The sequence below is a fragment of the Nycticebus coucang genome, chromosome 20 (assembly GCF_027406575.1).
Source record: "Nycticebus coucang isolate mNycCou1 chromosome 20, mNycCou1.pri, whole genome shotgun sequence".
NCBI lineage: Eukaryota > Metazoa > Chordata > Mammalia > Primates > Lorisidae > Nycticebus > Nycticebus coucang.
In genome coordinates, this window is record NC_069799.1 from 51377951 (window position 1) to 51404244 (window position 26294).

The 26294-nt window shown below is 43.8% G+C and overlaps 1 protein-coding gene across 1 annotated transcript; it reads right to left on the reverse strand.

Moving 5' to 3' along the window:
• Window positions 1–1176: 1176 nt before the first annotated feature.
• Window positions 1177–26294, reverse strand: MSRB2 (methionine sulfoxide reductase B2). The gene is made up of 5 exons (XM_053573067.1): window positions 26016–26294; window positions 15496–15596; window positions 10568–10644; window positions 2622–2769; window positions 1177–1908 (listed from the first exon to the last, which is right to left on the reverse strand). Exons 1-5 carry the CDS (start codon window positions 26134–26136, stop codon window positions 1801–1803), a joined length of 555 nt encoding a protein of 184 aa, XP_053429042.1. The 5' UTR covers window positions 26137–26294; the 3' UTR covers window positions 1177–1800.

Sequence of the window (26294 nt, forward strand, 5' to 3'; positions counted from 1 at the left end):
GCAATCCCAATCAAAATCCCAGCAAGAACTTTTTAATAGAAATATATAAGCTAATTCTAAATTTTATATGGAAATGAAAATGACTTAGGATAACCAAAACAATTGCGAAAAAAAGAACAAAGTTGGAAAATTCACTCTACCTGATTCTGAGACTTACTGTAATTACTAGAGTAATTAATATAGTGTGGTATGAATGCTATAAGAATAGATGTATCAATGGAACAGAATACAGAGTCAAGAAATAATAGCCACGCTTATAAGGAAATTTATTTTTGGTTAAAAAATCTCAAGAATTTTCCGCAGTTGCAAAGCTAACGAGGTCCTGGCCTGGCCTCGCCAAAGACGTTGGATCTCATCGTCCCACGCGCTTCTTTGTTCCCTGCCCCCAATTCCCCTCAATAAAATGGTTTGAACCACCCACCCTCTCAAGAAAAATTTTAAAAGTCTTTAATGAATGGTACTCTAAAAAAATCTAATTCTCCAAATTAGGTTTCTATAATCAAGGAAAATGTTCCTCAGAAATGAAAGGAGAATAAATATTTGTTCACCAACTAAAACTGAGAAAAGTCATCACTAGGGAACATGAACTAAAAGGAAAAAGAAAAGAATGTTCTTTAGATAGAAGAAAACTAATCTCCCAGGGAAACATTGAATTCCAGGAAGAAAGAATGTAAAAAAAAAGCAAATATGTAGGTAAATTAACATTGATACATATTATTAATATATAGTACATTCATTAAAAATGATGATTTGGATGCGTTAAAGTGTGTATAAAGTTAAATACATGACAACAGTAAAAAAAATATTGGAGAGCATTAATGGGGTTAAAGTGTTCTACTAAGGTTAGCATTCTAGGTGCGGGAAGTAATGATTAGCATATATTGATAACAAGCATGCAAGTTGTGGTTTTCAGGATAGCCAAGAAAAGAAATGTACAATAACATGAAACAGAAAAATGGAATAATTAAGTTTCCTGTCTGCTAATAACATCACAAAAAGATTTAAGTACTTCTAGTGACACATTATTCAAGACTTCTAATCTGTAAAACACTTGACTGGCTAAGTGTCTGGGTATAACCAAATGCCTGGTACCATTCTAATTCTAGTTCTTTTTTGTCATTTTTATTTAGAGTCATTTTTATAAAAGAGCAAATTCATTAACTTAGAAAGCAAACATAAATTTTAGGAAATATTTTATTTGAACATTTAAAGGTTTTAAGTTTGTAGCCAAAAGTAAGAGGGGGAACACCTAATTCATAATCACTGTCATCTAACAAACTCCACTGCAGCTGATTTATAGATAGAAAGGTTGGAAGTAGAATGTTTGAGACATTTAAAATTTGGGGGGAAAAAAATCACGCATCTCATGGCTCACCATATGCGCCTCCCAAAGCACAGCTCTCCACAACCCCACTCTGCAGTGCTAAGATTACTGACTCCTTGGATTCCATATGCCCATGAAGAACTGGATCACAATGGAAAATGCAGAGTTTTGTAGGAAGTTTTTGGTTTACTAGCCATCGGCATCCTGATGTCCCCAAGGAGTCCTGCCCTGTGGTCCCACACAAAGCCTAAAGGAAGTCAGCACAAGGTAAATGGCTGCCCCTCTGTTACTTGGTCAAATTCCACAGTCCAAGCAGGAGTGGGGATTAAGTTGATTCCAGGTAAGTAAGAGAAGCTGTAACTCCTGGGTTCCAGCAGCAAACTCAGCTGGTTTTACAGGAAATAAAGCAAGTCATTCAGAGGAATGATGGAAATCAGGGGTTCAAATGAAAGAGAAGCAAGGGAGGGGAAGGCAGTCTAGGGTTCCCTAGATGGTTTGAACGTCAGTGCCACACTGTTGATGCAGAACCTCTGACCAGTGGGCGCAGGTCCATCAGGAAACACGTGGCCAAGATGAGCTTCACACTGCAAGGAGAGAAGTCTCTGTCAATCCTCAACTGAAACAAAAGTTTTTCCATGAAGCCAGACAGACGGGTGATAATTATACCCATGCAATAGAGCTGTTGGACAATTAATTGACATGAAGCATGTACAGCTATAGACAGTGGTGAGTTAATGCTGAATAATGCTGTTGTGGCCAGGGCATTATTGTCTTCCACTGAAGGCAAAACTAGGCTGTCTTTTTCTGCTTGCCTCTGGTGTTTTACGAAACTCATCCATCAGAAAATGTGAGCATCTAAGGATATCAAAATGAATCTGTTGTCTAGATTGAAGCCCCTCTCTCCTACCAGCCTACACTGATGTCGCCTGCAGCATCACTATCTGCCAGTGACATGCTGCAGAGCGAAAAAGGAACACGCTGGCCTTTCCTGCTGCCTGTCCCTGCTCAAAAGAACATGATGGGCCAGCCCTTCCCTTTGCATCCTACCTCTGTCCCCATCTCTGTGGAAGGTGAGGAACAGGCAAGGCTGAGTATGGTTTGAGAAACCTTTTTGCCCATCCACAGTGCCCAGAATGATGGCAGAGAGGGATGGTTATGGACGCGAGTACAAATCCAATGAGATTTGATGACAAAAGCACCTTCCTCCAAGGACACCAGATTTCCTGGGGACCAGAAGCTCTCTGGGCTCTTGGGGAAGCTTCAGGGAAAATGAAACAAACAAAATGAAAAACCCCACCTGCTTGCAGACGACCTCCAAGCGCGCTGATCCTAGCGAGGTATCCAGATGTCGCAGAATCCCTGTGCGACTTTCATCAGAGCCAGATGCACCATGAGCCTCAGAAAACGAAGGCCATCCCGTGCCAGAGCAGTACTTTTTCTCAGAACTATGGAAGACATTCACACCGGGACAGCTGCTAAAGACACCAGACCAGGAGGGCTTTGTACCCTAGGTCACTCACTGTCCTGGTGAGCAGGATCTATTTCCCACTGCCTGCTGCCCGATCCCACGCCCAGTTTGGTGAGTAGACAGTCCCAGAGGAACGAGTCTCACTGCATCTTCACTAGTGAAGCCACCACCTTGTTGCAGTGAAAGGATTTCTTCTTCCTTTGAAGCTAAAGGCTTCTTTCTCCATGTCCAATAGGAATCTAAAAGCACACGATGCTTTGTGAACTGTGTTACATATCAGGAAACACAGATCAAACCCATGTGTTCTGAAATCCAAATGAAATACCAGTGGTTGGAGGAGGTCCTTGTGTCCTGGATCATCACAGAAATGTGTTATGGGAGGACACAGCCATTTTTAGCAACAGGTTTCAAAGTTATCTAAACACAGAAGCCCAACTGCCTTCCAGGATTCAAAACCTACCTCTAGCCACTTCTTATAAGGCTCTGTGATATTAGACTGAGCTACTTAACCTCTTGAAGCCTCAGTTTTCTCACCTATAAAACAGGTATAATAGTATCTCCCCTAAAGGGCTGTGTTGAAGACTTAGGGCAGTGGTTTTCAATCTTCCTAATGCCACAACCCTTTAATACAGTTCCTGTGGGTCACAACCAACAGATTGAGAACCACTGACTTAGGGGATACTCTGTGGAGCACAGTGTGAGGCACATGATAAATGTACATGAAACTGAATGATGATTATTTTTATTAATTCATAAGCCTGGTTGCCCTCCATCAATCACTGCAGTGAAAAGGAGGAAAAGGGCCGGGTGCAGTGGCTCATGCCTGTAATACCAGCATCTGGGAGGCCATGGCAGATAGATTGCTTGAGCTCACAAGTTCAAAACCAGCCTGAACAAGAGCAAGACCCCATCTTTACTAAAAATAAAAAAACTAGCCGGAGGCGGCGCCTGTGGCTCAAGTCCGTAGGGCGCCGGCCCCATATACAGAGGGTGGCGGGTTCAAACCCAGCCCCGGCCAAACTGCAACCAAAAAAAAAAAAAAAAATAGCTGGGCGTTGTGGCAGGCACCTGTAGTCCCAGCTACTCGGGAGGCTGAGGCAAGAGAATCGCTTAAGCCCAGGAGTTGGAGGTTGCTGTGAGCTGTGTGAGGCCACGGCACTCTACCGAGGGCCATAAAGTGAGACTCGGTCTCTACAAAAAAATAAATAAATAAATAAATAAAATAAAAAAAACTAGCCGGGCATTGTAGTGGGCACCTGTAGACCCAAATACCCAAGAGGATCTCTTGAGCCCAAGAGGCTGAGATTGCTGTGAGCTATAAGGATGCCATAGCACTCTACTCAGGGTGACAGAGTGAGACTCTGTCTCAAAGAAAAACAAAAAGAGGAGGAGAAGGAAGGTGTAGGAGAGGGGAGAGGAGGCGAAGAGGAAGGGGAGGGGAGGAGACCACAAGCAAATCAGCTCACCAAAGACCCACTCTCTTAAGTGCTCTACAAGCTAAGCTCTCTTAAATGGCACTGGGAAAACAGACTTTCTTTTCTTAAATGCAATGGCAGGGAGATGGCCTCTCTAAGGAAGAAAAAACAGAATTGAATGTTAGAACTGGCAAAAAAGTAAGGGAAGAAGAAAAAGTGGCAAAGAATCAAGTCCTTAGACTATGAACACAGCAGGGAGCTCAGGTGAGAGCACAAACTCCCTGGAAACAGGACTGTGTATGTAGCAAATTCTTTTTTTTTTTTTTTTTATTAAATCATAGCTGTGTACATTGATATTGTAGCAAATTCTTGAGACATTTTGGTCTCCAGACCCCTCCAACACCTCTGGATTACTGAGGATCCCTGACAGCTTTTGTTTATATGAGTTATACATATCAGTATTTATAATTAGAAATTATAACATAATTTTAAAAACATGTATGTATCAAATTATTTTTTTTAATATAGGTTTAAGACCCTTTATCTAAAAATACTTGGGACTAGAAATATTTCAGATCTCAGATTTTTTTCAGATTTTGGAATATCTGTGTTATATTACCAGGTGACATCCTTGATCTGAATAGTTAAAATCGGAGATGCTCCAACAATCATTTCCTTTGAGCATCATGTCGGTGGTCAAAAAGTTTCAGGTTTTGGAGGATTTCAGATTTTGGATTTCCAGATTAGCGATGCTCAGTCTATAATAAATTCATTATATGTTAACATATTTTTATAACATAGTTACATTTTCCAAAAAGAAACAAACATTTAGTGAGAAGACTTGTACTGTTTAATATTGAATTCTGCAAATCTTTTCGATGTCTGTGTTTTTAAAAAGACAACCTTCGTATGTACCTCTGCATTTGATATGTTGCAATGACATAAGAAGATGTGACATGTAGTTGGAAGAGGGAAGACCTTGTGGGTCCCTCGAAAGGTCCCAGGAACCCTCAAGGTCCCCAGACCAGGCTTTGAGAACCACAGGTATAACCATCTGGAATGAGGGCTTTGACTTCTGAAAAGATGTGAGTATGAGTCTGGGATGGTCTGTTACGTTTGTGTGACCCTGGCAAGTCAATCTTTTGAAGTCTCAGTGTCCTAATCTATAGAATAGCAATGGCTTATTACTTCACTTTCCCTATATAGTGTGTTTAGCCTAATGCCTGATCCATGGTACATAAGTCAGTAGATATTTTTAAAATATTTATTAATATCATACATCCATGTGATGTGAGCAACGGTGGGCCCAACTAGAAGTATCTGTACATTCAGTCTGGGTTCTTTGTAATCTTCTTTCAAGGGTTCAAAAATATTCATCTGGCTACTCTGCTCAAGGAAAAACATCATTAAATATCTTTTAATCACAGCCTTTCCATCCTCAACATTATATATAAACTAGTGATCATTAAAGGAATTTTGATGGAGAATTATGAACACAATAACATTCTTTAAATGAATGAATCTAAGACTAATAAAAATGCATTAAAAGATTTTATGGGAAACAATAAACCTTTATTGATGCAATTAGCAGAATCTGGAGATTTTACTAAGTAATATGAGAGCCCCAACATATAGAGTTTAAGACTGGGATCCTAAATTTTAAAGCCAATCATAAATTCCAATATACATAATTTAAATAATTAGCAGGTTACAAGGCTTATCCTTGAAAAATTAAAGCCGTTCTGGATCACATACTTTTAGAGGTTTTTCTTTTGTTTGGTCTTCCGTGTTCATTTGCTTTGGTTTTCCTTCATGTCTGGAAATTTCACTGCCCCAAAACCAATAGCAGAGGCACCCGGTAATAAGTAACAACCCTAACCTTTTAGAAGAATTGCCATTCATTTGGGGGAAAGGGGCACACACAGGTTTTTAAACAATATTAGTTACTCATGACATGTGGGATATAAGAGTGTTAAGTAACCTGTGAATTAGTACCAGGCACTGTTTCCTCATCTTTTAAGATTTATGACAAATGTGTGATCCAACAATAGGTTTTAGTAAACACTGCCAGAACAGGTTTATGGATGGAGAAAAAGGAGGAAGGAAGGAGGGGAGGCGGGCAATGTCACTTCATTGCAACTTAAGGACACGAGTCTGGAGACCCCAGAGGAATGATAAAATTTTGGAAAGTGTTCTTGACCTGGACAGTTTCTGTTAAAGGACTCTGGTTTGGAGAGACAGGGGCTGTCCAAGAACATGCGCCAAATTCATTCCAATGAGTACGGGATCAAGAAGGGGAAGATGCGAAGTGTGGGAGGTGTGGCTGGGAAGAAGGCTCTGGAAAGGGGGCTTGTGGGTTAAACCAGCCAGGGATACCCCTGAGTGGGTGGTTCTGTGTTCTGGAAACCTCTGCCTGTAATTCAGAAGGCCGGCACCAGACAGCAATTGTGCCTTGTTCTATTGCACTGTTCAAGGGGCTTGGATGATTAGGAGTCTGGGCCTTGGCATCTGAGAGCCGTGGGCTCATGTTTTCAATGGATACAGACATGCTGCAGAGCCCCGAGCAAGTTCACAGTCTTCCCACATCTCGGTTTCCTCCTGTGAAATGAGAATAATCCTAACATGACAGAGAGCTGCTGAGAGATCTGATGAAAAGATGTACGTGGTGGGGAACTTGGGGGCCACCCTCAGCCGGTGCCCAGGGGGCTTGTTCACTGCTGGTGAGTCCCTCTCTGAGGAAGAGCACCCCACACAGGCTCTGGTGGAGTCCGAATCCCAACACTAGCACTTCTTACACATGTGAGTTGGAGGAAGTTGCTCAAAGGCTCAAAGCCTTAGTTTTTTCATCTGTTAAATGGGTATTAACAGATCCTCATTTGAGCGTGAGCACTGTTGGCAAAGTACTGGAGCCTAGTGTCTGCACTGTAATAAGTTCTCAGGCAGCTGTAATTACTTCCCTTATATTTCCATGGTGACTGCAAAACCGTAACTTCTTCTGATAGTCGTGATATTGACACTGCAGGTAAGCAGCAGAACAGACATTATCACTCAGCCAGTCAAGAAGTACTTGTTGAACACTTCTCTATGGATTTTCAAGGGTGATTGTAACAAATTTTACAAACTGGGTGGTACTGTCTCACAGTTCTGGAGGTTGGAAGTCCAAAATCAAGGTGTAAGTAGTGCTGTGGTGCCTCTTTAGCGTTTAGAGAGCCCTCCCTGCATCTTCCTAGCTCCGGGAGGATGCTGGCAATCCCTGATCTGTGGCCGAGTAACACGGATGTCTGCCTCCATGTCACACAGCCTTCCCTCTGCCTGGGCACCTTCTCAGTACACTAGTAATGAAGGATTAAGGGCCTGCCCTACGCCAGCATGAGCTTAACTAATTACACCTGCAACGACCCTACTTTCAAATGCAGTCACATTCACAGGTTTTGGGGATTAGGGCATCAGCAAATCATTTGAGGAGACAATTCAATCCCTAACAACCCCCCTGAAGGGGTTGAAGTGTAAGACAGTCGGGGAACTCGAGGAGCTCATCAGTTTATCTCTCCAACTAAATAAAATATTGAGCAGTAGAAAAAAACAATTAAATCCTAAATTGTGTGGTAATGACAAGTAATAGGAATTTTTTTTGAGACACAGTCTCACTTGTCACCCTAGGTAGAATGTCATGGCGTCATAGCTCACAACGTCAAACTCTTGGACTTAAGCAATCCTCTTGCCTTAGCCTCCCAAGCAGTTGGGACTACAGGAGCCCACCACAACACCCAGCTATTTTTAGAGACTGGGGGGGGGTCTCACTCTTGCTCAGGCTGGTCTCGAACTCCTGAGGGCAGGCAATCCACCTGCCTCCGCCTTTCAGAGTGCTGGGATTACAGGTGTGAGCCACTGCGTCCAGCCTCAGACTAATAAGAATTTGAAACAGAAAAAAACCCACAGTGCCTACTATCAGAGAAAGTTTCATGAAAAAATTTAGGATTCAACAAGTGGAAGTTAAAAGAGCATACCGTGGGAGGGGGCTGGAGGCAGGTAGGAAGCCACCCAGCAGGAGCAGGAAGCAAGGAGGCAGTGGTCCCCGCGTTTGCTTATTAAATTAACTCTCTAGCCTTTCACTTCATTTTGACTCTACACAAGCATTTAAGGAATTATTTTTTCCAAACTCCTGTTTCCTAACACAGAGGCGATAGACAGACAGAGGAGGGAAATGATAGGTAAAACAAGAACATATTCCTAAAACTATCTTCTGGAATGGGAAGAAAACTCTGGAATATAATTATTTGCATATTCCCATTAATTGGATAGACTGTCTTCTCCAGAATTTGTCCTTATCAAACACATGTTCGTGTACACGGCTCTAAGAAGTCTCTAAGAAAACATTGAATGCCTGGCATTAGCCAAGTATATCAGATACTCTCCCACTAACTGTACGAATTAATTCCTATTATCCTCATTTTAGGTGAAGAGTTGGAGGGTACAGAGAGGTTAATACCAGATGAACACCTGAGCTGCCTTAACTACTCTACTATACTGCCTCTCCCATAAATGAATGCATCTTTAAGGCAATATTCTAGAACACAAATGATTTTTATGGAATATATTCTCATTTCCCTCCGTCTTGGCTGCAATAGCAGCAACAGGAAAATAGAACAGAAACAAATTCAAAAGTCCTTAAGATAGGAAAACAGAAACTTCTCAGCTCAAACTAAAGGGTTAAAAAGAAACAAAGAAGGTTGGTGAATTAGCAGTTGAATAAACTAGTCACTTGGTAAATGGACTTTTGGAGAATTGGCTGGTTCTCCTAATGAATCTTAGCCATTTCAGAAACTCTATGATCCAGGCTCAGTCACTTAACGTCCTTAATTTGAGCTAGCATTGTGCTAATACAGTAGCTACTAGCCCGTGCGGCCTTTTAAGTTTAAACTAATTAAAATTAAATAAAATGAAAACTTCAGCTTCTTAGCTATTTTAACCACATTTTGAGTGGCCACCACAACGGCCAAGCAGAGACATTTTCATCACCACTGAAGGTTCTACTGGACAGAACTTCCTGCTCTGCTTGTTCAGGACCCTTGCAGCTCCCAGGCCCTGGCACCATGACTGCATGGTGAGGGGCCAGAGTGCACCAGGTGGTAAGGAGGCCCCCTCTTTACAGGTGCAGAAACTGGAATGCCAAGGAGGTCACAGAGTTAAGACTCCAGTTTAGAAGCACCCCCTTACAAGGATGGCTTCTCATGTGTCTTCAGTCTCAGATGAGAACAGAACAAGGTGAGTGCATGGTAGTGAGGCCGTCATTGACACCTTAACAACATGGTTCTTCAGCTGAAAGCACACTGGCCGCCTCAAAGCCCTACCTGTCTACCAAAGCCGAATGTCAAGAAATAACTAATATCTCAGAACTATGAGTTACGCACTTTACTGTGTAAAATTTTACCTTCTAGTTTTCCCTGTGCCACAAAGCCCTGCCCTTCCCTGAACATGGAGGAAAATCGATGCTAATCGCTCCTCATTCTCACGGGCAGGTCTGGTTTGCTAGCGCAGTGCACCCTAGCAGCCAGCCGGCCAGGACAGCCCGGGCCCCTCACAGCCAGAGGACAGAGGGAAGCATTGCCTAATGGACGATCCACAGAGCTGGCTTGATTTATATTTTATTCTAAACCAATTTGGGGTTGATGCAAAAGAAAGAAAAACATCTTTGAAGTTCTGAAAAACGGGGCTTCAAAGATGTTTTCCTTTCTTCTTCATTGAATCCACTGTTTTTAGACTGTTTCCTGCATGTCTAAACAAAAAAGCATTTGTTGAGAGATTTCAGATCCTGATTGACTTAAAAGAGGCTTTGAAATCAAGGGACAATTAAATTTACTTTTAGCTACAGAGAAGAGGGCATGGTATTCACTACTGTCAAGCATCCTGGGGAATCTCTCCTCATAAAATTCTACATTTCCTAAATTAAGTTATAAACCCATTTTCCCTGAGAGAGAGACAGTTTTAATCACATGGCCCAGCAAATACAATTATGGCTTAGTCTTCTTTAAATACTTTCCCTCTATAATATTCTAATAGCTCTATCATTAAGATGACCACTGAGTTTTATTTGTTTGGTATTTCTCCAGGATAAAGGAAGAATATAAGCTAAGAAGTCTTGGGAACAGCTCTAAATGATAGGGAAAAAAAAAATCAAGGCAGGCAAGTATCTTGAACTTGTATGAATAGCTCTCCTTATGGCAAAAATGCCAAATGAAAAGGGCAGTTAAAAGCAATATGAGAATTATGGGTATTTATTTATCCAAAGCCCTGAGTGAGATAGAGCCAAAGGCACCTGGTGGTCTGTTCGCCTCCCGAGTTCTTGGTTCCCCGGCTTACCTGAAGAGTGGACTATCACAGCACACGCAGTGATACATTCCTGCCTCCTTGTTATTCAGGTAGAGCCCACTGAAAGGCTGAAAGTAAAACAGATACGTCATGTTCAGTTTCTCACACTACCAGCAGGAGATGAGAGAGCAGATCTGAATCCTAGATGAGTCTCCATATCAAGGAATTTCTGTATTACTAGACAGAAAATTAGAATGCATCGATGAAGCAGCCTGCAGGCTTATTTACAGCCAGCTTTTACTGTGCCAAATATTCGTATTACGACATTAATATCATGCTTTGTATTTATATAGCACCTTTCATCCAAGAATAGCAAAGTCAGTGAAAAAGCCAGAGAGCAGTCTTGTCTTCTGAGATCGTATGAGACTTGATTCTCTGTTTCAAAACAGTTACTACAACAGGAACCTAGTCCGCTAACACATTTCAAAATCTCCAGTGAAACAGAGACTACAAATACACAGAAAGCAGAGTTCAGCGAGGTCAGGGGGTGTGCCTTTAGTAAGCTTCCCATGGTATTTAGTACACTGAATTTTTTTTTTTTAGACTGTTCGATTTTGTTGCCCTTGGTACAGTGCCATGGCATCATAGCTTACAGCAACCTCAAACTCTTAGGCTTGAGCTATCCTCTTGCTCAAACCTAAGAGTAGCTGGGACTACAGGCGCCCACCATGACACCCAGCTAGTTTTAGAGACAGTGTCTGGCTCTTGCTTAGGCTGGTCTTGAACTCCTGAGGTGAAGCAATCCACCTGCCTCGGCCTCCCAGAGTGCCAGGATGCCAGGTGTGAGCCACAGCACTCAGCCAGCACACTGCACGTATAATAAATGTTAGACTGTGAACTAGAGCCCCTTGGTGCCTAGGATCCTACTTAGATGAAATTACTACACTAGTTGTGGCTTAAGAAAGTCTGCAAAGGTATTTCAAGAGGAATGCAGGGAGACTTAAGGCAAGTTGGCTGAGTCAAGATTTTTAAAAATGTTATTTTACGAACGGGATGCCTCCCCTTTTTGTTAAAAAAGGCCATTTTTGCCAATTCCTTTTGCCATCTCCTATGTTGAAGAAAATTAAAGATAAAGAAATGCTTGCGCAAGCTAAGTACAAAGACCATGGTCTCAGTGCCTGGTGATGAGCACTTGTCCCACTTCATAGGCTGTAGGAGAAACTAAAGCACAGAGAGAGGTTCACAAGTGACAAAGCTGACTCAGGAAATCACCTGGACCCTTTTGCCCTCTTCAGATTCCTCAACTCCAAAAATTCACAGGTTATACATAGAAATTCCCTGTGGTAGTATTAACAGCACATTTTCAGCAAGTGGCCTAACAGACAATTTCAAATTAACCTACTGAGCCTACCATCTGGGCACACTTGGAGGTTTTCCCTCTTTAAAAACCTCAGACTTAGCTGCAGAAATCCAAGCAGTACTGAACTGGTCTTTTATGGCCCGTTTCATTGAATGCCTGATCCCAGCGCGGGCACTGATGGGCATGTATAAAGAAGTGGGTTGCCCATCCTCCCCCGGGGCTGAGGATGCACCCAGGCAAAAGGGCAGCCAGTCCCAAGGCCAATCTAGAAAAGCCTATTCATAGGATCCAGGTGGCCTGGTAAGTGTCAAAATATAATTGCATCTTGGCAGGGGGCAGCTGGGCAGAGAAAGTGACAGGGAACTGCTATCACAGTAAAAAAAAAAAAAAAAAAAGTAATAATAAAAATAAAGAATTCAAATGGAAAAGAATCTTTGGCCAGCATACTTTACAAAATGACACCTAGCTGCTCCCTCCTTGCTGAGCTTCCTACTGTGTCCCCTCCTCTCTCCCCAATTTTAGACAGGTCCTTACTATCTCTTTAGAGCCAAACTCGGCCTGTAGCTCATGAGTGTTCCAGCATTTCCACCCCAGAGCTAGGCTGGGTGCTAATACTGCAGCTATGGCAGGGGGTGGGGAACAAACCCACAGTTCCTGCACTCACGGAACTTGCCCCCTAGAGGGGAAGAGACAGGTGGTGACAGCTATGACAGAAATGGCATACAGTTTGGGTAACATCGTATCCTTCAGTATGAAGGGAGTTTCCGCGAAGGTTTTCTGCATTACATTAGATACTCACTGAGATTGTGGCAGGGGATGTCTTTTTTTCCCCTTAACCTTTTATTATTATTATTTTTAAATGCACAGCTGATTGATGTTTACTATAGAAAATTTTCAAAACGCTAATCTGGGTTTTGAGGGATGAGTAAGAGTTAATCAGATGAAAAAATGGAAGAGTATTTCTGGCCAGCAGAACAGCTTGGCCAAGGCCAGACGTGGGAAAAACGCCTAGGTAGAGAAGGAGCAGAGACGGTGCCGGAAAGGCAGGAAGGGCCAGGCCAGGTTAGCCCACAGTGAAGAGCCTAAACTCAGTCCTACTCCAAAGGCAAAGCTACTGGAAACGTAACTGGGGTGTACACCTGACCAGCGATGGGTTTTGTTAATAAATAAATAAATACACACACATATAATTTAACCTCAATTAGCAGGAAACAGGACAGAGCTAGTTTTTAGAAAGCTCATTTGACATCCAGGTGAAGAACGGATTGGAGAGAGGACAGGAAGCTGCTGGAGGTAGAGAGTAATTCCACCTTGGTCACTCACAGACCTGGAGAGCCCTGCTGCTAAGGCAGAGCAGTGGAAACGAAAGAGAGTCAGAAATAATTTTAGAAAAACAAACTGAAATGCCTGGCTGTAGACAGCGGGGCTGGGGTTAGAGACAGTGACATTTGAGATTCCGCCCTGGGATTTCAAGGTCTGTCTGGACTATTTGGAATGAATGACTGCAGATAATTTCATGTGAAACCATTACAAAGGTGGGGACAGAGCCAATGGAAACCAATAAGGGACCCCCACCAGGCCTATGCAACAAAGGAAGGGAGGGGGAAGTGACCAGCACCCCCCCCAGTGGGGCTGCACCTGCAGGTGGGGGCTGCCACCTATAGGAAAGGAATGGCGCTGCTGGCCTGCACCCCACAGAGGCCCCTGGACCCAGTGATTTCTTCATCCTACCCTTTGATCTTGCCGGGTGTCTCCTACTGGCTAAACTACACTGGTAGCCAGAGGCAAAGGGGGCTGGTCACTCTTTTCAGAGCTCAGAGCAGGGAGAAGCCTGGGAACAGTGGGTCTGGAGGCTGGACACAGAATGACCTGCATAAAACCTCCCTTCTATTGATACCCGACTTTCAGTGACTGCTCAGTGAGGCTGTAAATCCTTTCCCTGGTCTAGCAGAGTGCAAGCAATTTTACTGTTTCCGGATAAAAACACGTGCAACTGAATTTTAATTTGGAGCCACCAAAGGGAAGCCTTCCATGTTTTATTTCTCTTCTCTTAGCCTAATGAAGAACAGTTCTGCAGTGTTCTAAGTGGAAACAGGCTAACAGAAAGGGATTTATAACATTAGTTAAAATAATGGATGGTGCTCATTTTGTAAAATAGCCAAATGCACAAAGTACATTGCACCATCTGTTTGCAAAGCTCACAGATTTATTCTCCTAAACATCTGGAGCTCAATATCTAGGCCTTGTGTATACACCCATGCCTGGCTCTGTACCTGAGAATTAGGGCTGCCTCAGAACATTCTGGGAACACACACAATGGCTCCCAGGCTATCTACCACGTGAGATTCCCTTGTGCTCTCCTCAAGAACGGCTAATGTGGTCTCTCTCTCCCCCAGTGAAGGCTTTATTAAAGTCTCACCCACAGGAAATTCTTTAAAATACCAGCATTTCACAAAACTGTATTAGGATGTGCTGGCCTGTCTGACAACTTCAGCATCCAAGAAACTGAGGGTGAGACTGTGATTATAAGGCCACGTGCACATGGACAGCTACCTTAATTCTGCAGGGAATGACAAAGGAAAAATGTAAGTCCTCTACAACATGGCAAAACCACTGTGCTGTGATCCACTTCACAGATAAAAAGGTCTAATAACAAAGTTCAATAGCTAAATTCCAGTACTATATTAGGGTCGAAGATAGAATCCTTGTTAAGAAAGGCAAGATTGTAAAAAAAAAAACAAAAAGTGGTATTATAAGAAGAAACCACTGAGGGTTTTTCTCTCTGGAAATACATGAAACTGCTGAATGCAATTGATTTTTTGAGTATCAACTGTAGCCGTAGCATGTTAAGGCGCCAGAGCCTATCAGAGAGATGGTGGCTGCTATGGAGGGCGAGTCTTGGAAAAGAAATCCTGGCTCCAGGCCAGGAAGAGGCTTCTCTGAGAAAGTGAGGTTTGGGGGCTGAGTGCTGGAAGGTAGGTATGAACTAACCAGAGGGAAAGGTGGTGGGAAAGAGGAAGGAATGTGGGGTGCAAAAGCCCTCGAAGAGAAGGGAGCCCAGGGTGTGTGAGAGCCCAAGGGACATGGCCAAGAGAAGAAAGCATCAAGAGGAAAGACGTAGGATTTCAGGATGCGGTGGGAGGGAGCCATTGGGACCTTTTTAGCCATTTAATGATTTTTTCTCTCCTTGAAAGCAACGAGCAGCCACTGGAGGATTCTGGCCTGGGGAGTACTGCAGTCTGATTTGTATCTTTCCAAGACCTCTTTGGCTGCATATGAGAATGGGTTGGCCGGAGCAAGGACGGCTGGGTGTGGGGAGGTGACCTGACCTAGTAGGAAGGTGACCTGGCCCAGCGGGGAAGTGAGGGCATTGGAGGGAAGTGAACTGACTGGAAGGTTATTTAGGAGGCAGAACAGAGGTGATGGGAGCCAGGTGGCCAGGATGAAGGTTCAGGTTTCTACACCTCTATGGATATGAAGTTATGAGCATGGGAGCCCGGGAGGAAGACAAGATGTGCAGCTGGACGGCCAGGAGTTAGGTTTTGGAGATGGATCTATTCCAATCTCCCTCTCAGCCCCAGAACATCTAACCAGAAGACTGTGAACGACTTTAGCTTACCGGTTCTGTTCCTTTTTCTCTCGTGACGTAGAACTGCTCTGGGGTCAGTTTCTTTTGCCATTCGCTCTTGGTGAGAGATGGCTCACACTTTGTAAGAGACCCTGTATTATTAAAAGAAAATTTTTTTTTATTAAAACAAAAAATGCAATGAACTTTTCTTCCCTGGCCTTGCTCCTAAAGTGCACTGTTGCCCAATGGAATAGCCCAGCCTCCCCACCCCACCTGCCACAGGGGCTTCATTCTTCACAGGGACCAGATATCTCGGGTACAAAAGGCTTTCACTGACTATTTAATCTAATAAGAAATTAGTAATAAGTAGAAAGCTGCTTTTCTCATCCTCCTGGGGTACAGAAGCTAAAGAGGCAGCTGAAAGGGGAAAGATGGCAGAATAAATTGCCCTCAGGTGCCTAAGAGTGGAAACTAATCCTCTTCCTACTACTTTAGAGGAGCAGCTCTCGGCAGGCTCCAGCTGAGCGCCCTTGAGGGACTGAATGGAAAAGAACCTCCAGCTAGTAAGTTATTAAACTCGCCTCCCTGGCTCATTTATAAAGATATCTCCAATTTTGTTTGTCAACGGAGGTCTTTATTAAAAAAAATTTTTTTTCGAGACTCCTATAGCATATATTATTGCAAGGGAAACAGAAATACTATAACTTATTATTATGCTTTGTGGTTTTGTCCGCATTTTGTTTTCCTTTCTTCTACTCCCTTTGGCATCTATATGACTAGTTTTCATTTGGGTAAGTGTAAACAAAGTAACTGAACAATACTCTCCTTAGCCAAAGTGGACAGGGAGTCCAACTTCTTTTTTTTTTTTTTTTTTTTTGTAGAGACAGAGTCTCACTGTACCGCCCTCGGTAGAGTGCTGTGGCGTCACACGGCTCACAGCAACCTCTAACTCTTGGGCTTACGCGATTCTCTTGCCTCAGCCTCCTGAGCAGCTGGGACTACAGGCGCCCGCCACAACACCCGGCTATTTTTTTGTTGCAGTTTGGCCGGGGCCGGGTTTGAACTCACCACCCTCGGCATATGGGGCCGGCACCCTACTCACTGAGCCACAGGCGCCGCCTATAATAAATGTTTTAATCAGCCAACATTAAGAATTTGAAAGGATTTTATAATCTGACCAACTCCTCAATTTACACATGAGAAAAGAGAAGCTCAAAAGGTTAGTAATCCAACCATAACATTCAAAATGAAATGTTACACGCCTGTGACGTCAGCAGCTAGCTATCAAACACGTCAGAAGTTACAGTTGAAATTCATTTCTGGTTTCAATAAAAAAGTCCTAAACAATACTTCGGCAAGAAAAGACTTATCTTCATCACTGGTTTCTACTACTGTACAATATTATATTTGCAATGCTGTATACTGTTGTTTATAATTGTTTACAATTTACTAGAAGGGATTTTACCTGTTAAACATATTAAAAGTTGTCTTAAATATATTTTTTGTATGGCTACAGGGGTTTCTCTTTATTATGGAAATGTAGCTCTGAAATTTTCCTGTGGAAACAGATCTCAGTTAACACATGCTTTTTCAGGAACTCATCACTTTGAACAGTGTATTTATGTGATAATTATTCCTGCAGAGTTATCATGCAGAATCCCAAGTAATAAAGGCAGAAGAAAGTACAGATTTTTAAAAAATCACCATTTCTGCAACCACCAAAATAAGAACTGATTCAAGTAAGAGTCATCAGAGGATTTAAAACCCCTGGGTGAAAGATCATTGGGTGTGAATAGTCACACCTCAAAGTACGACCTAAAGGGGCCAGATGCAATGGCGCAAACCTGCAATTCTAGATTCTGGGAGGCCAAAGCCGGAAGATCACTTGAGTTCAGTTTGAGCAACAGCAAGACACTGTCTCTAAAAATTTCTACCAAAAATAGAAAAATTAGCCAGCCGCAGTAGTAACACATCTCTAGTCCCTGCTACTCAGGAGGCTGAGGCCGGAGGACTGGTTGAACCCAGGAGTTTAAGGTTGCTGTGAGCTACACTGCACGCTATTCATGCTACTCAGTCTCAAAAAACAAACTAAAACAAAAAAACTGTATCCCCAGGGTTATTAATTACAAAGAAGAAAATCTGCCTTTATAATGGAGAAATCCAGAAGTCTCCACCTTAAGTAAGTGACGTTAACTCCACCAATAGTAAGACTTGTTCAATCCTCCTGATGTGATGCCCTGAGGGAGGCACAATGTGTCCGGAGAGTTTTGCTGCCAAAAGTTTAATCTGTGTATAATCATGAAGAAACAGCCACATAAGTGAAAACTGAGGGAAACTTTGCAAAACAACTGCTCTCCACAACCAAATACAATATGAGATCCTCTGTTGAGTTCTGGGTTGGGGGCAGGAAACACAGCTTAAAAAGACATTATTGATATACTGGGGAAATTTGAATATGAACTCTGTATTAGACAAGGATGTTCAATTTCCTGAGTAGGAGACCTATCTTGTGATTTTGGCTAAAATAAATCTCTTTGGTCTTAGGAGACATGCTGAAACATTTAAGGGTAAAGTGTTACAGCATTGGCAACTGACGCTCAAATGATTCAGCAAGATAAATATATAAATAAATGTGAGTGTGTGTAAATCTAAACCTTTTCTGAAATAAGAAAGCTTATTTTAAAAATCATCTTTTAGATGTTTATCCCTGTACCATTAAGCACTACTGTACAAAATCCCCAGACTAGGGAGACTGTCTTCATTATAAACACAAAGTTACTAATCTCTTCTAGCCCATGAGGCCCAGGAAAATGAATAAACAAAAAATCAACATTACTCATTCCCCGGAGGTCTCAAAGTACCGTGATGATTATTACATTTCTTCAGCTAGTTCTTTCCATTCCTCCACCACTGGTGTTTCAACCTTTTTCTGTTCTCTGCAAACCCTGGTCTCTACCACCTCCCACCTTCTTCTCAACAAACAACTTCACTTTTGATAAATCAAAAGCCCCCACAAAAGAAATCCCTCAACTTCGGGCTACCAAACCGTCGCACTTTACCTACACCCACCCTTCCTTCTTCCAGCTGGTTCCAGGGAAACGAGTGACAGTGTCCTCCTATCCATGTTTGTCTGTTTGTTTTCTTTGTTTTGCCACCTCTGCTCATGATCCTATGTCCTTTGTCCTCTCTAAAGATCAATATTCATAGATTGTCCCACTGTAGCTGAATTATCAACTTTTCGCACTCCACTGGCTCTTGCCATTTGCATCCAGATATGCTGAGTCTTTCCAAGTAAGAAAAGTAACACAAACCTCATTTTCTTCACACAGCCCCCATCTCCCAGATACTATTCTTTTTCTTGTCTCCTTCACAACCAAATTTCTTGAAAGGGTTGTCTATACTTCAGTCACTCCTCAAAACGTCTTGCAGGAAATCTGTCCTCAGAGACAGATAACCACTCTCTCAGGAAAACCAACGAAGGCTCCATCCTTACCTATTGGCCCCTGACAGTATTTGGCACTACCAGCATTCTTTCTGGAGACAGAGTCTCATTTTGTCACCCTTGGTAGAGTGCTGTAGCATCACGGCTCACAGCAACCTCAAACTCTTGGGCTCAATGATCCCTTTGCCTCAGCCTCCTGAGTAGCTGAGAGTACTGGCACCCGCCACAATACTGGCTATTTTTAGAGACAGGGTCTCCCTCTGGCTCAGGCTGGTCTGGAACCTGTGAGCTCAGGCAATCCACCCTCCTCAGCCTCCCACAGTGCTAGGATTACAGGCGTGAGCCACTTCGCCCAGCCCTAGGCATTCTCTCTTTCATGGTGTGTTCCATTCCACTGGCTCCATAACACCAAACTGTCTCAGCTCTGCTGTTATCCCTGTCCGTGTTCTCCCTCACTCTCCTTTCTCAAGCCATTCCCTGAACAATGGTGTTCTTCCTAGGCTTTCTTCTGTCATCACTCTGGACCGGCTGCGTGGATGATTTTATCCACTTAGTAGCTTTAAGTACCGTCTACCTCAGTGTTTCTCAACCTTTCTTATCTCATGGTGATACCGGAATTTCGTCTTCAGTAGTTTCTTAGTCTGGGTGATTTGAAGAATAAATCCACGGACCACAGATCAGTGGTAAGACAGGATTTACTTACAGAAAAAAATACAAAAACACTAAAGCTCCCAGCAGGGAGAGAAAGCTCTCTCTCTCTCTCTCCCCAGGCTCTTTGTCTAGGGGTATATATAGGTGAATGGGTTCCTTGTATATGAGGCCAGAAAATAAATGGGTATAGTCCTTTCCGCTGGGGCAAAATGAATGAATGTATTAATGAATGGACACAGTCCCTTCCACTTGGGCAAGGTGAATGAATGTATTAATGAAGGGACATAGTCCCTTCCGCTGGGGCAAGGTGAATGAATGTATTAATGAACAGACTATGTCCACTGAGGCCTAGGAAACTTGCATGAAATTAACCTAGGCACAGGAAATGGGGGTTCCCTATTCAGTCATAAATACAAAGAGAAGGAGACACCAAGGCACCGGTGTCTCCCCAGCAGCTGTCTGGCCCCTTTGGCTACTGGAGCCTCCAGTGGGGGTGGGAGGCCCCCCACACTTGCCTACCCTCCAGCCTGCTGGTTCCTCTGCTGGCTGCCGCCACACCAACATCGCCAAGGCAGGGGCGGCAGGTCCTCCAGCTCAGCTGAGCTGGCTGGGGCACCACCTGTCCTGTGTCAACGGCACACTTGAACCTGTAGTTAAACTTCCACGGCACACTTAAATTATGTTGATCAAAAAAAGGTTAAAAACATACTGTGCTTTGAACTTCTTTTGAAAATAATTAATGATCTTTAAAAATCTCCATTGCACACCTGAGATCCTCTCATGGGCACACCAGTTGAAAATCACTGATGTACATGATGAAGACTCCCAAGTCCATTTTCCCTCCATCCTGGATCTCTCTGCTGAGTGCCAAGCCCATACACGCCACCTGGATATTCCCATTTGGACGTCCCACCTCCATCTACACACACGAAAGAACTTCGTGTATCTCCTGACCATACCCCAATCTGCTCTTCCTCTTGCATGCTCAGGTTCACCAAGGCCATGTTTCAAGCCAGAAACCCAGGCCAACATCTATGACTCTTCCCCGTGACTACATTTCTTAACTGGGTCGTTTTGTGTTGCCCAGGCTGGGAAGCCCAGCAGCTATTCACAGGTACAATGACAACTCACTGCAGCCTTGAACTCCTAGGCTCAAATGATCCTCTCCCTCAGTCTCCCAAGGAGCTGGGACTATGGGTATGTGCCACTGTGCCTAGTCCTAATATTTTCTTTTTAGTTTAAAATGTGTACGATTTAAAGTGTTAAAGAATTTCTTCATCTAAATTCAACACAAAAATGCATTTTTCATGGTTCTTTTAATCCTTAACTACATGTACTTTTTACACTATTATTGTGTGTGAACGGCTTAGTGGACAGCAACAATGCTCAGACTAGCTTTTGTTTGAGCACAGATTAGCTTCAAATTAGCTACAACATTTAGCTACAAATCTTCCAGTCTAAGACTTGGTCAAGGGCAGACAGACTCTGCCTTGCTAGTACAATGACAAATGCTTGGTTGGGTGTACTCAGGTCAGGATACATGTGGTCTGCATCACTTTGAGAGGTTTCTTTGACCTGGGTGTTAAGGAATGAATGTGACACCCTCTCTCCCCCACCCCTGCTTAAACAGTCATATATTGAAGTCTTTTCAGTACCTTAGAATGTGACTGCATTTGGAGATAGGGCCTTTGAAGAGGTGATTGTGTTAAAATCAGACCACTAAGAGGACTTCCTAATCCAATAAGGCTGGTGTCCTCATAAGAAGAGGAAGAGGCTCAGCACCGGTAGCTCAGTGGTTAGGGTGCCGGCCACATGCACTGGGGCTGGTGGGGTTGAACCTGACCAGGGCCTGCTAAACAATGACGACAACAATAACAAAAAAATAGCCAGGCGTTGTGACTGGTGCCTGTAGTCCCAGTTACTTGGGACGCTGAGGCAAGAGAATTGCTTAAGCCAAAGAGTGAGAGGTTGCTGTGAGCTGTGATGCCACAGCACTCTACCAAAGATGACATAGTGAAACTGTCTCAAAAAAAAAAAAAAAAAAAAAAAGAGGAAGAAACATCAGGGATGAGCCTGTGCAGAATTAAGGCCACATGAGGACATAGTAAGAAGGTGACCATCCCCAAGCCAAGGAGAGAGGCCTCAGGAGAAAGCAACCCTGAAGCCCATTTAATTTCCAGCCTCCAGAATTATACAAAATTAAATTCGCTTAAGTCACCCAGTCTGTGGTATCAAAATACCAGCCCTAGCAAACAAATATGCTGTGGCCTTTGGAAACAACCAAAGTCTAAATGAAAAATGCACTAAGAGCAAATTCTGTGCAGTTTTGTCAAACTGGCAATTTAGGCACATGTACATAAAACGCCCCATGAGGCCTCTCATTTGGGAGTCTTCCAGGTACCAGTGGCTAGAGAGAGATTTTGATGCTGGGCTTCTTGTCCTTCTGTGTGTGCAAGTACCTTCTGTCCTCTGTACCTGTGGTTCCCAACCCCTGAGCCGCAAGGACTGGTAGCATTCCATGGCCTATCAGGAAGAGGCCACACAATGGGAGTGGCAAGCAAGTGAGCAAAGCTTCATCTGTATTTACAGCTGCTCCCCAACATCGCATCACCGCCTGAGCTCCACCTCCCACCAGATCAGTGGCAGCATTAGATTCTTATACTGATTGGCTTAGTGGGCCTAGGCCAGCGGTTCTCAGCCTGTGGGTCACGACCCCTTTTTAACAATAAAAATACACTGCGGCATTAAGAAGGGTGAGAACCACTGGCCTAAGCTAAGACAGAAAATAGGAAAAATGCCAATTAACTCCTGGCAGATTTCAACTCCAAGCTTTCAAATGAAATGAAATAAGTCTAGTTCACTCCCAAAATAAATGAGAAAGTACTAATTGATTTCTTGCTTCTAGTTCATTCCCAGTTTCTTGCTTGGCTAACCCTTGGCTACTTTCACAAGCCAGGAAGTACCGACTGCCCCCAGACTGATCTTTAAACGATACCAGGCAGAAAAGTTACTGAAACTAAGATGTATGGAGGGAAAAATGTATGACATATAGCTAACTAACTGCAAAATTCTGCTTCTGTACAATGCTTGCTACCCCACCCAAATGCACCTGGACAGCCTGCAGGCCAACCAAGATGCAGACCAAGCCTTAAACACCCAACACCTTAAGCACCTGGGGCTGCTCTCAGAAACACCATGTTGGGACACTGAGGCAGTCGCTGGCTGGCTCTTCCATAAAAGGACTCTACTGTAAATTTGGCTTGTTTGGCAGTGTGGTCTTTATGGAACTCCTGGGCACAACAACAGGAGAATGAACCCTACTGTACATGGTGCATGCAAGGACCGTGCTCTAGGTTGCATGCTCCTTAGAGAATCTACTGCCTGATGATCTGAGGTGCAGATGTAATGGGCTTCAATCATCCCCAGTCTCCCCCCTCCCCAGTCTGCAGAAAAACTGTCTTCCAATGTGTTGTCTTTTGGGGATCCCATGTTTCCCAGATTCCCTCTTGCTATCTTTTTCAGAGTCTCTTTTCTAACTTAACTAACAAAAAGTTTGGCTGCAGTTGGTATTGTACTAGATAGCCACACAGCTTTACCTTGAATTATGCTCTTTTTCTCTCTGTATGCTACGATTTGCACAGGCCATGTACCTTCCTGGTCATAGGGTCCCATGGGGAGGGCCTTGATTTTCTCATCCCTAAGGTAACCCACTCTTGGACCCACTGGTTGCCTCACTTGGATTTTGCTAACCTTTCTAGTCAATTAGCAGGTGCTATGCTGCTAATTACCACATGTAAACCAGACTTATCTCAACAAATACCTATCAAACGGAAAGGAACCCATTACAAACTGATACACAGAAAACCCCTAACCCAGCTGAATCTGCAGTGGGCACTCCCACCACAAAGACAGGACTGCTTTAAACTTACGCCCAGGGTGGTTTCCTACCAAAGACACCTCTAGAAAGGATGTTTTCCTGAAACAACAGTTTTCACCAGGACATTTCTTTCTTTCCTCTTCCAACTTGCTCTTTGTCAATCTAGATGACAGAATCAATCACAGGAGCCTTGCTTCTGAGCACATCAGAAATCTCAGCACTGGAGAATGCTCCTATATCATTGTCCCCAATTTCGACAGAGAAAGGAAATGGGAAGATACCAAAATGACATAGGATCATTCTGAAGCCCATGAGGTAGGGTAATTGTAGCTACATTTTTGTCCTTTCCATAATTATCTGTCAATTATAACTGACATTTATTATGTGCTTGCTAAATGCCAAGCTTTGTAATAAAATATGTATTTTTTAAAAAAAAATTTTACTCTGTACACCCCTACTATTATCATTATCTTTATTTTATAGAAAAAGAAACCCTGAGGTTTAAGCTTACTGAGCTAAAGTAATGTCTCCAAAGACACCATTGTGACCTGAATATTTGTGTTCTCCCTGTGCCCTCCCACTAAAATCCGTATGTTGAAGCTCTAACCCTCAACGTAATGGTATTTGGAGGTAAGGTCTTCGGAAGATGATTAGGTTTAGGTTAGGTAGTAAGGATGGGGCTCTTGTGAGAGAATTAGTGTTCTTCTAAGAAGGAGAAGGGACCTGAGCATTTGTTCTCTCCATGTGAACATAAGAAGGTCCACAGCAGGGGCGGCGCCTGTGGCTCAGTCGGTAGGGCGCCGGCCCCATATACCGAGGGTGACAGGTTCAAACCCAGCCCCGGCCAAACTGCAACCAAAAATAGCCGGGCATTGTGGCAGGTGCTGTGGTCCCAGCTACTCAGGAGGCTGAGGCAAGAGAATCGCTTAAGCCCAGGAGTTGGAGGTTGCTGTGAGCTGTGTGAGGCCACGGCACTCTACAGAGGGCCATAAAGTGAGACTCTGTCTCTACAAAAAAAAAAAAAAAAGGTCCACATCAAGAACAGAATCTGTTGCCACCTTGATCTTAGATCCCCAGCCCCTTGATCTTAAGAGTTCCCAGAATTGTGAGAAAATGTCTGTAGTTTAAGCTGCCCTATCTACAGTGTTTTAGAACGGCCTGAGCTCAGTCAGCATCCCTTGACGCCCAACCTGTTTATCATTTTTAGTGGATGTCTAATGGTTCGTTGGGTTGAACTTCCATGATTTACTTAAGTATTCTACTGATTTGGGTTCTAGCCAGTTCCCGGTTCATAAGAGTGGTGTTGTTAAAAACATCTGTGCACATATAAGCTTTGTTCTTCTTTTGAATTATTTCCTTTGAATACACTGCCAGGAGAGGTATCTGGTAAGTTACCTAGCTGCTGTTAGGTATTGGTGTCTGGACAAATTGTAATGTTGGGGAAGAACTTCAGATCCCAAGGCAATTCGTGAGGCTGCTTCTGACAGCACCACATACAGCCATGAGGAAGTTTTCGCAAAAACCACAATCCCATCTGAGGGGGATGAGGAGAGCTCCAGTCCTCGGTTGGGATGTTTCCTCCACCTGTGGTTCTCAACCAAAAACAATGTTCTCGGCACACAGCAGAGTCAACACAGTTGACTATAGAGATACCAGGGGTTATAAAGGTCATACAATAAGTACTTTTATCTAAAAGGTGTCCCAAAGGTTGCCATACATAGGGAAAATTTAAAAACTCGTATTTTTTATATTCATATATCAACACACAGAGAAATAGTGCGTAAATATTTTGTAAAATTTTGTAATGAATGTTTGGTAAATAAAGGTATATTTAGTTACAATTTCCCATTTTTCCTATGTATATATGTATGTATATATGGCGACCTTTAGGCATCCTGTAGTTATTTATTTCTTTAACACTACATTTTGAAATTTTCTGGGCATAAATAGAGGTCCAAATAAATTGGGGCATTTCCACCAGTTAGGTATCTCTACAAATACCTTCAACGGACACATATAAAACTGGATGCAGAGGTGGGCCAGTTGAGCAAAGCCAACATACCGGGGCACCACACCACCCTGATCTGAGACGCAATGCTTGTTGTTGAAATGTAACTGTGCCCCAATTCAAGGGGGAAGCCAAAGGAACTTCGCAGGAAACACACACACACCCTTGACCTTGGTTCCATCTCAGAACCATTAACAATGTCACTTTAAGGAGGGAACGAATGATTAGCCTAGTCTCCCTGAGCCCCACACAGACGCATGGAAATACCACAGGGCAATCCTAAATCTAAACTGCCAGCTTCTCAGATGCCACAGGGTGACTGACGAGAAGCCCTCGCGGGACAACGCACCCTGGATAACCGTCAGCAGCCCCTGAGCCCCACATTTTTGGCCAAAGAAAAAAATTGTGTGCACATAGGGGTCCGTGCCTCCCCGCTTCAAAGTTTACGAGGAGTGGGATAAGGGCACATTGGAGGAAGTCTCAAAAGAAGAAAAGCGCCCAGCCTGCACCCACGCTCGGCTGCAGGGCGCAGTGAGGGACTTGAAAGCGACAGCCAGGAGAAGCCAGCCGGGCCTGCTAGGCCCGCGTCCTACCTGCGTCCCCGCGTCCGGTCCCCGGACCGGGCCCGCCGCCGCCGCCTGCTCGGCCCAGCACTGCCCGCCGGGGCGCCTCTCGGAACAGCAGGCCCGGGAGGGCTCGGAGGAGGCGCAACATGGTGCCGCAGAACCGCTCCGCGGCGCAGCCGCGCCCCTCCCGCGTGCCTCCTCCCCGCCCCACGCTTCGCCTGCTCCTTTCCCTCCGGCGTTCCCTCCTCCCTTCCCTACATTTGGCCTTCCCGGGCCCCCTTCCGCCCCTCCTTTCTAACTCTTGAA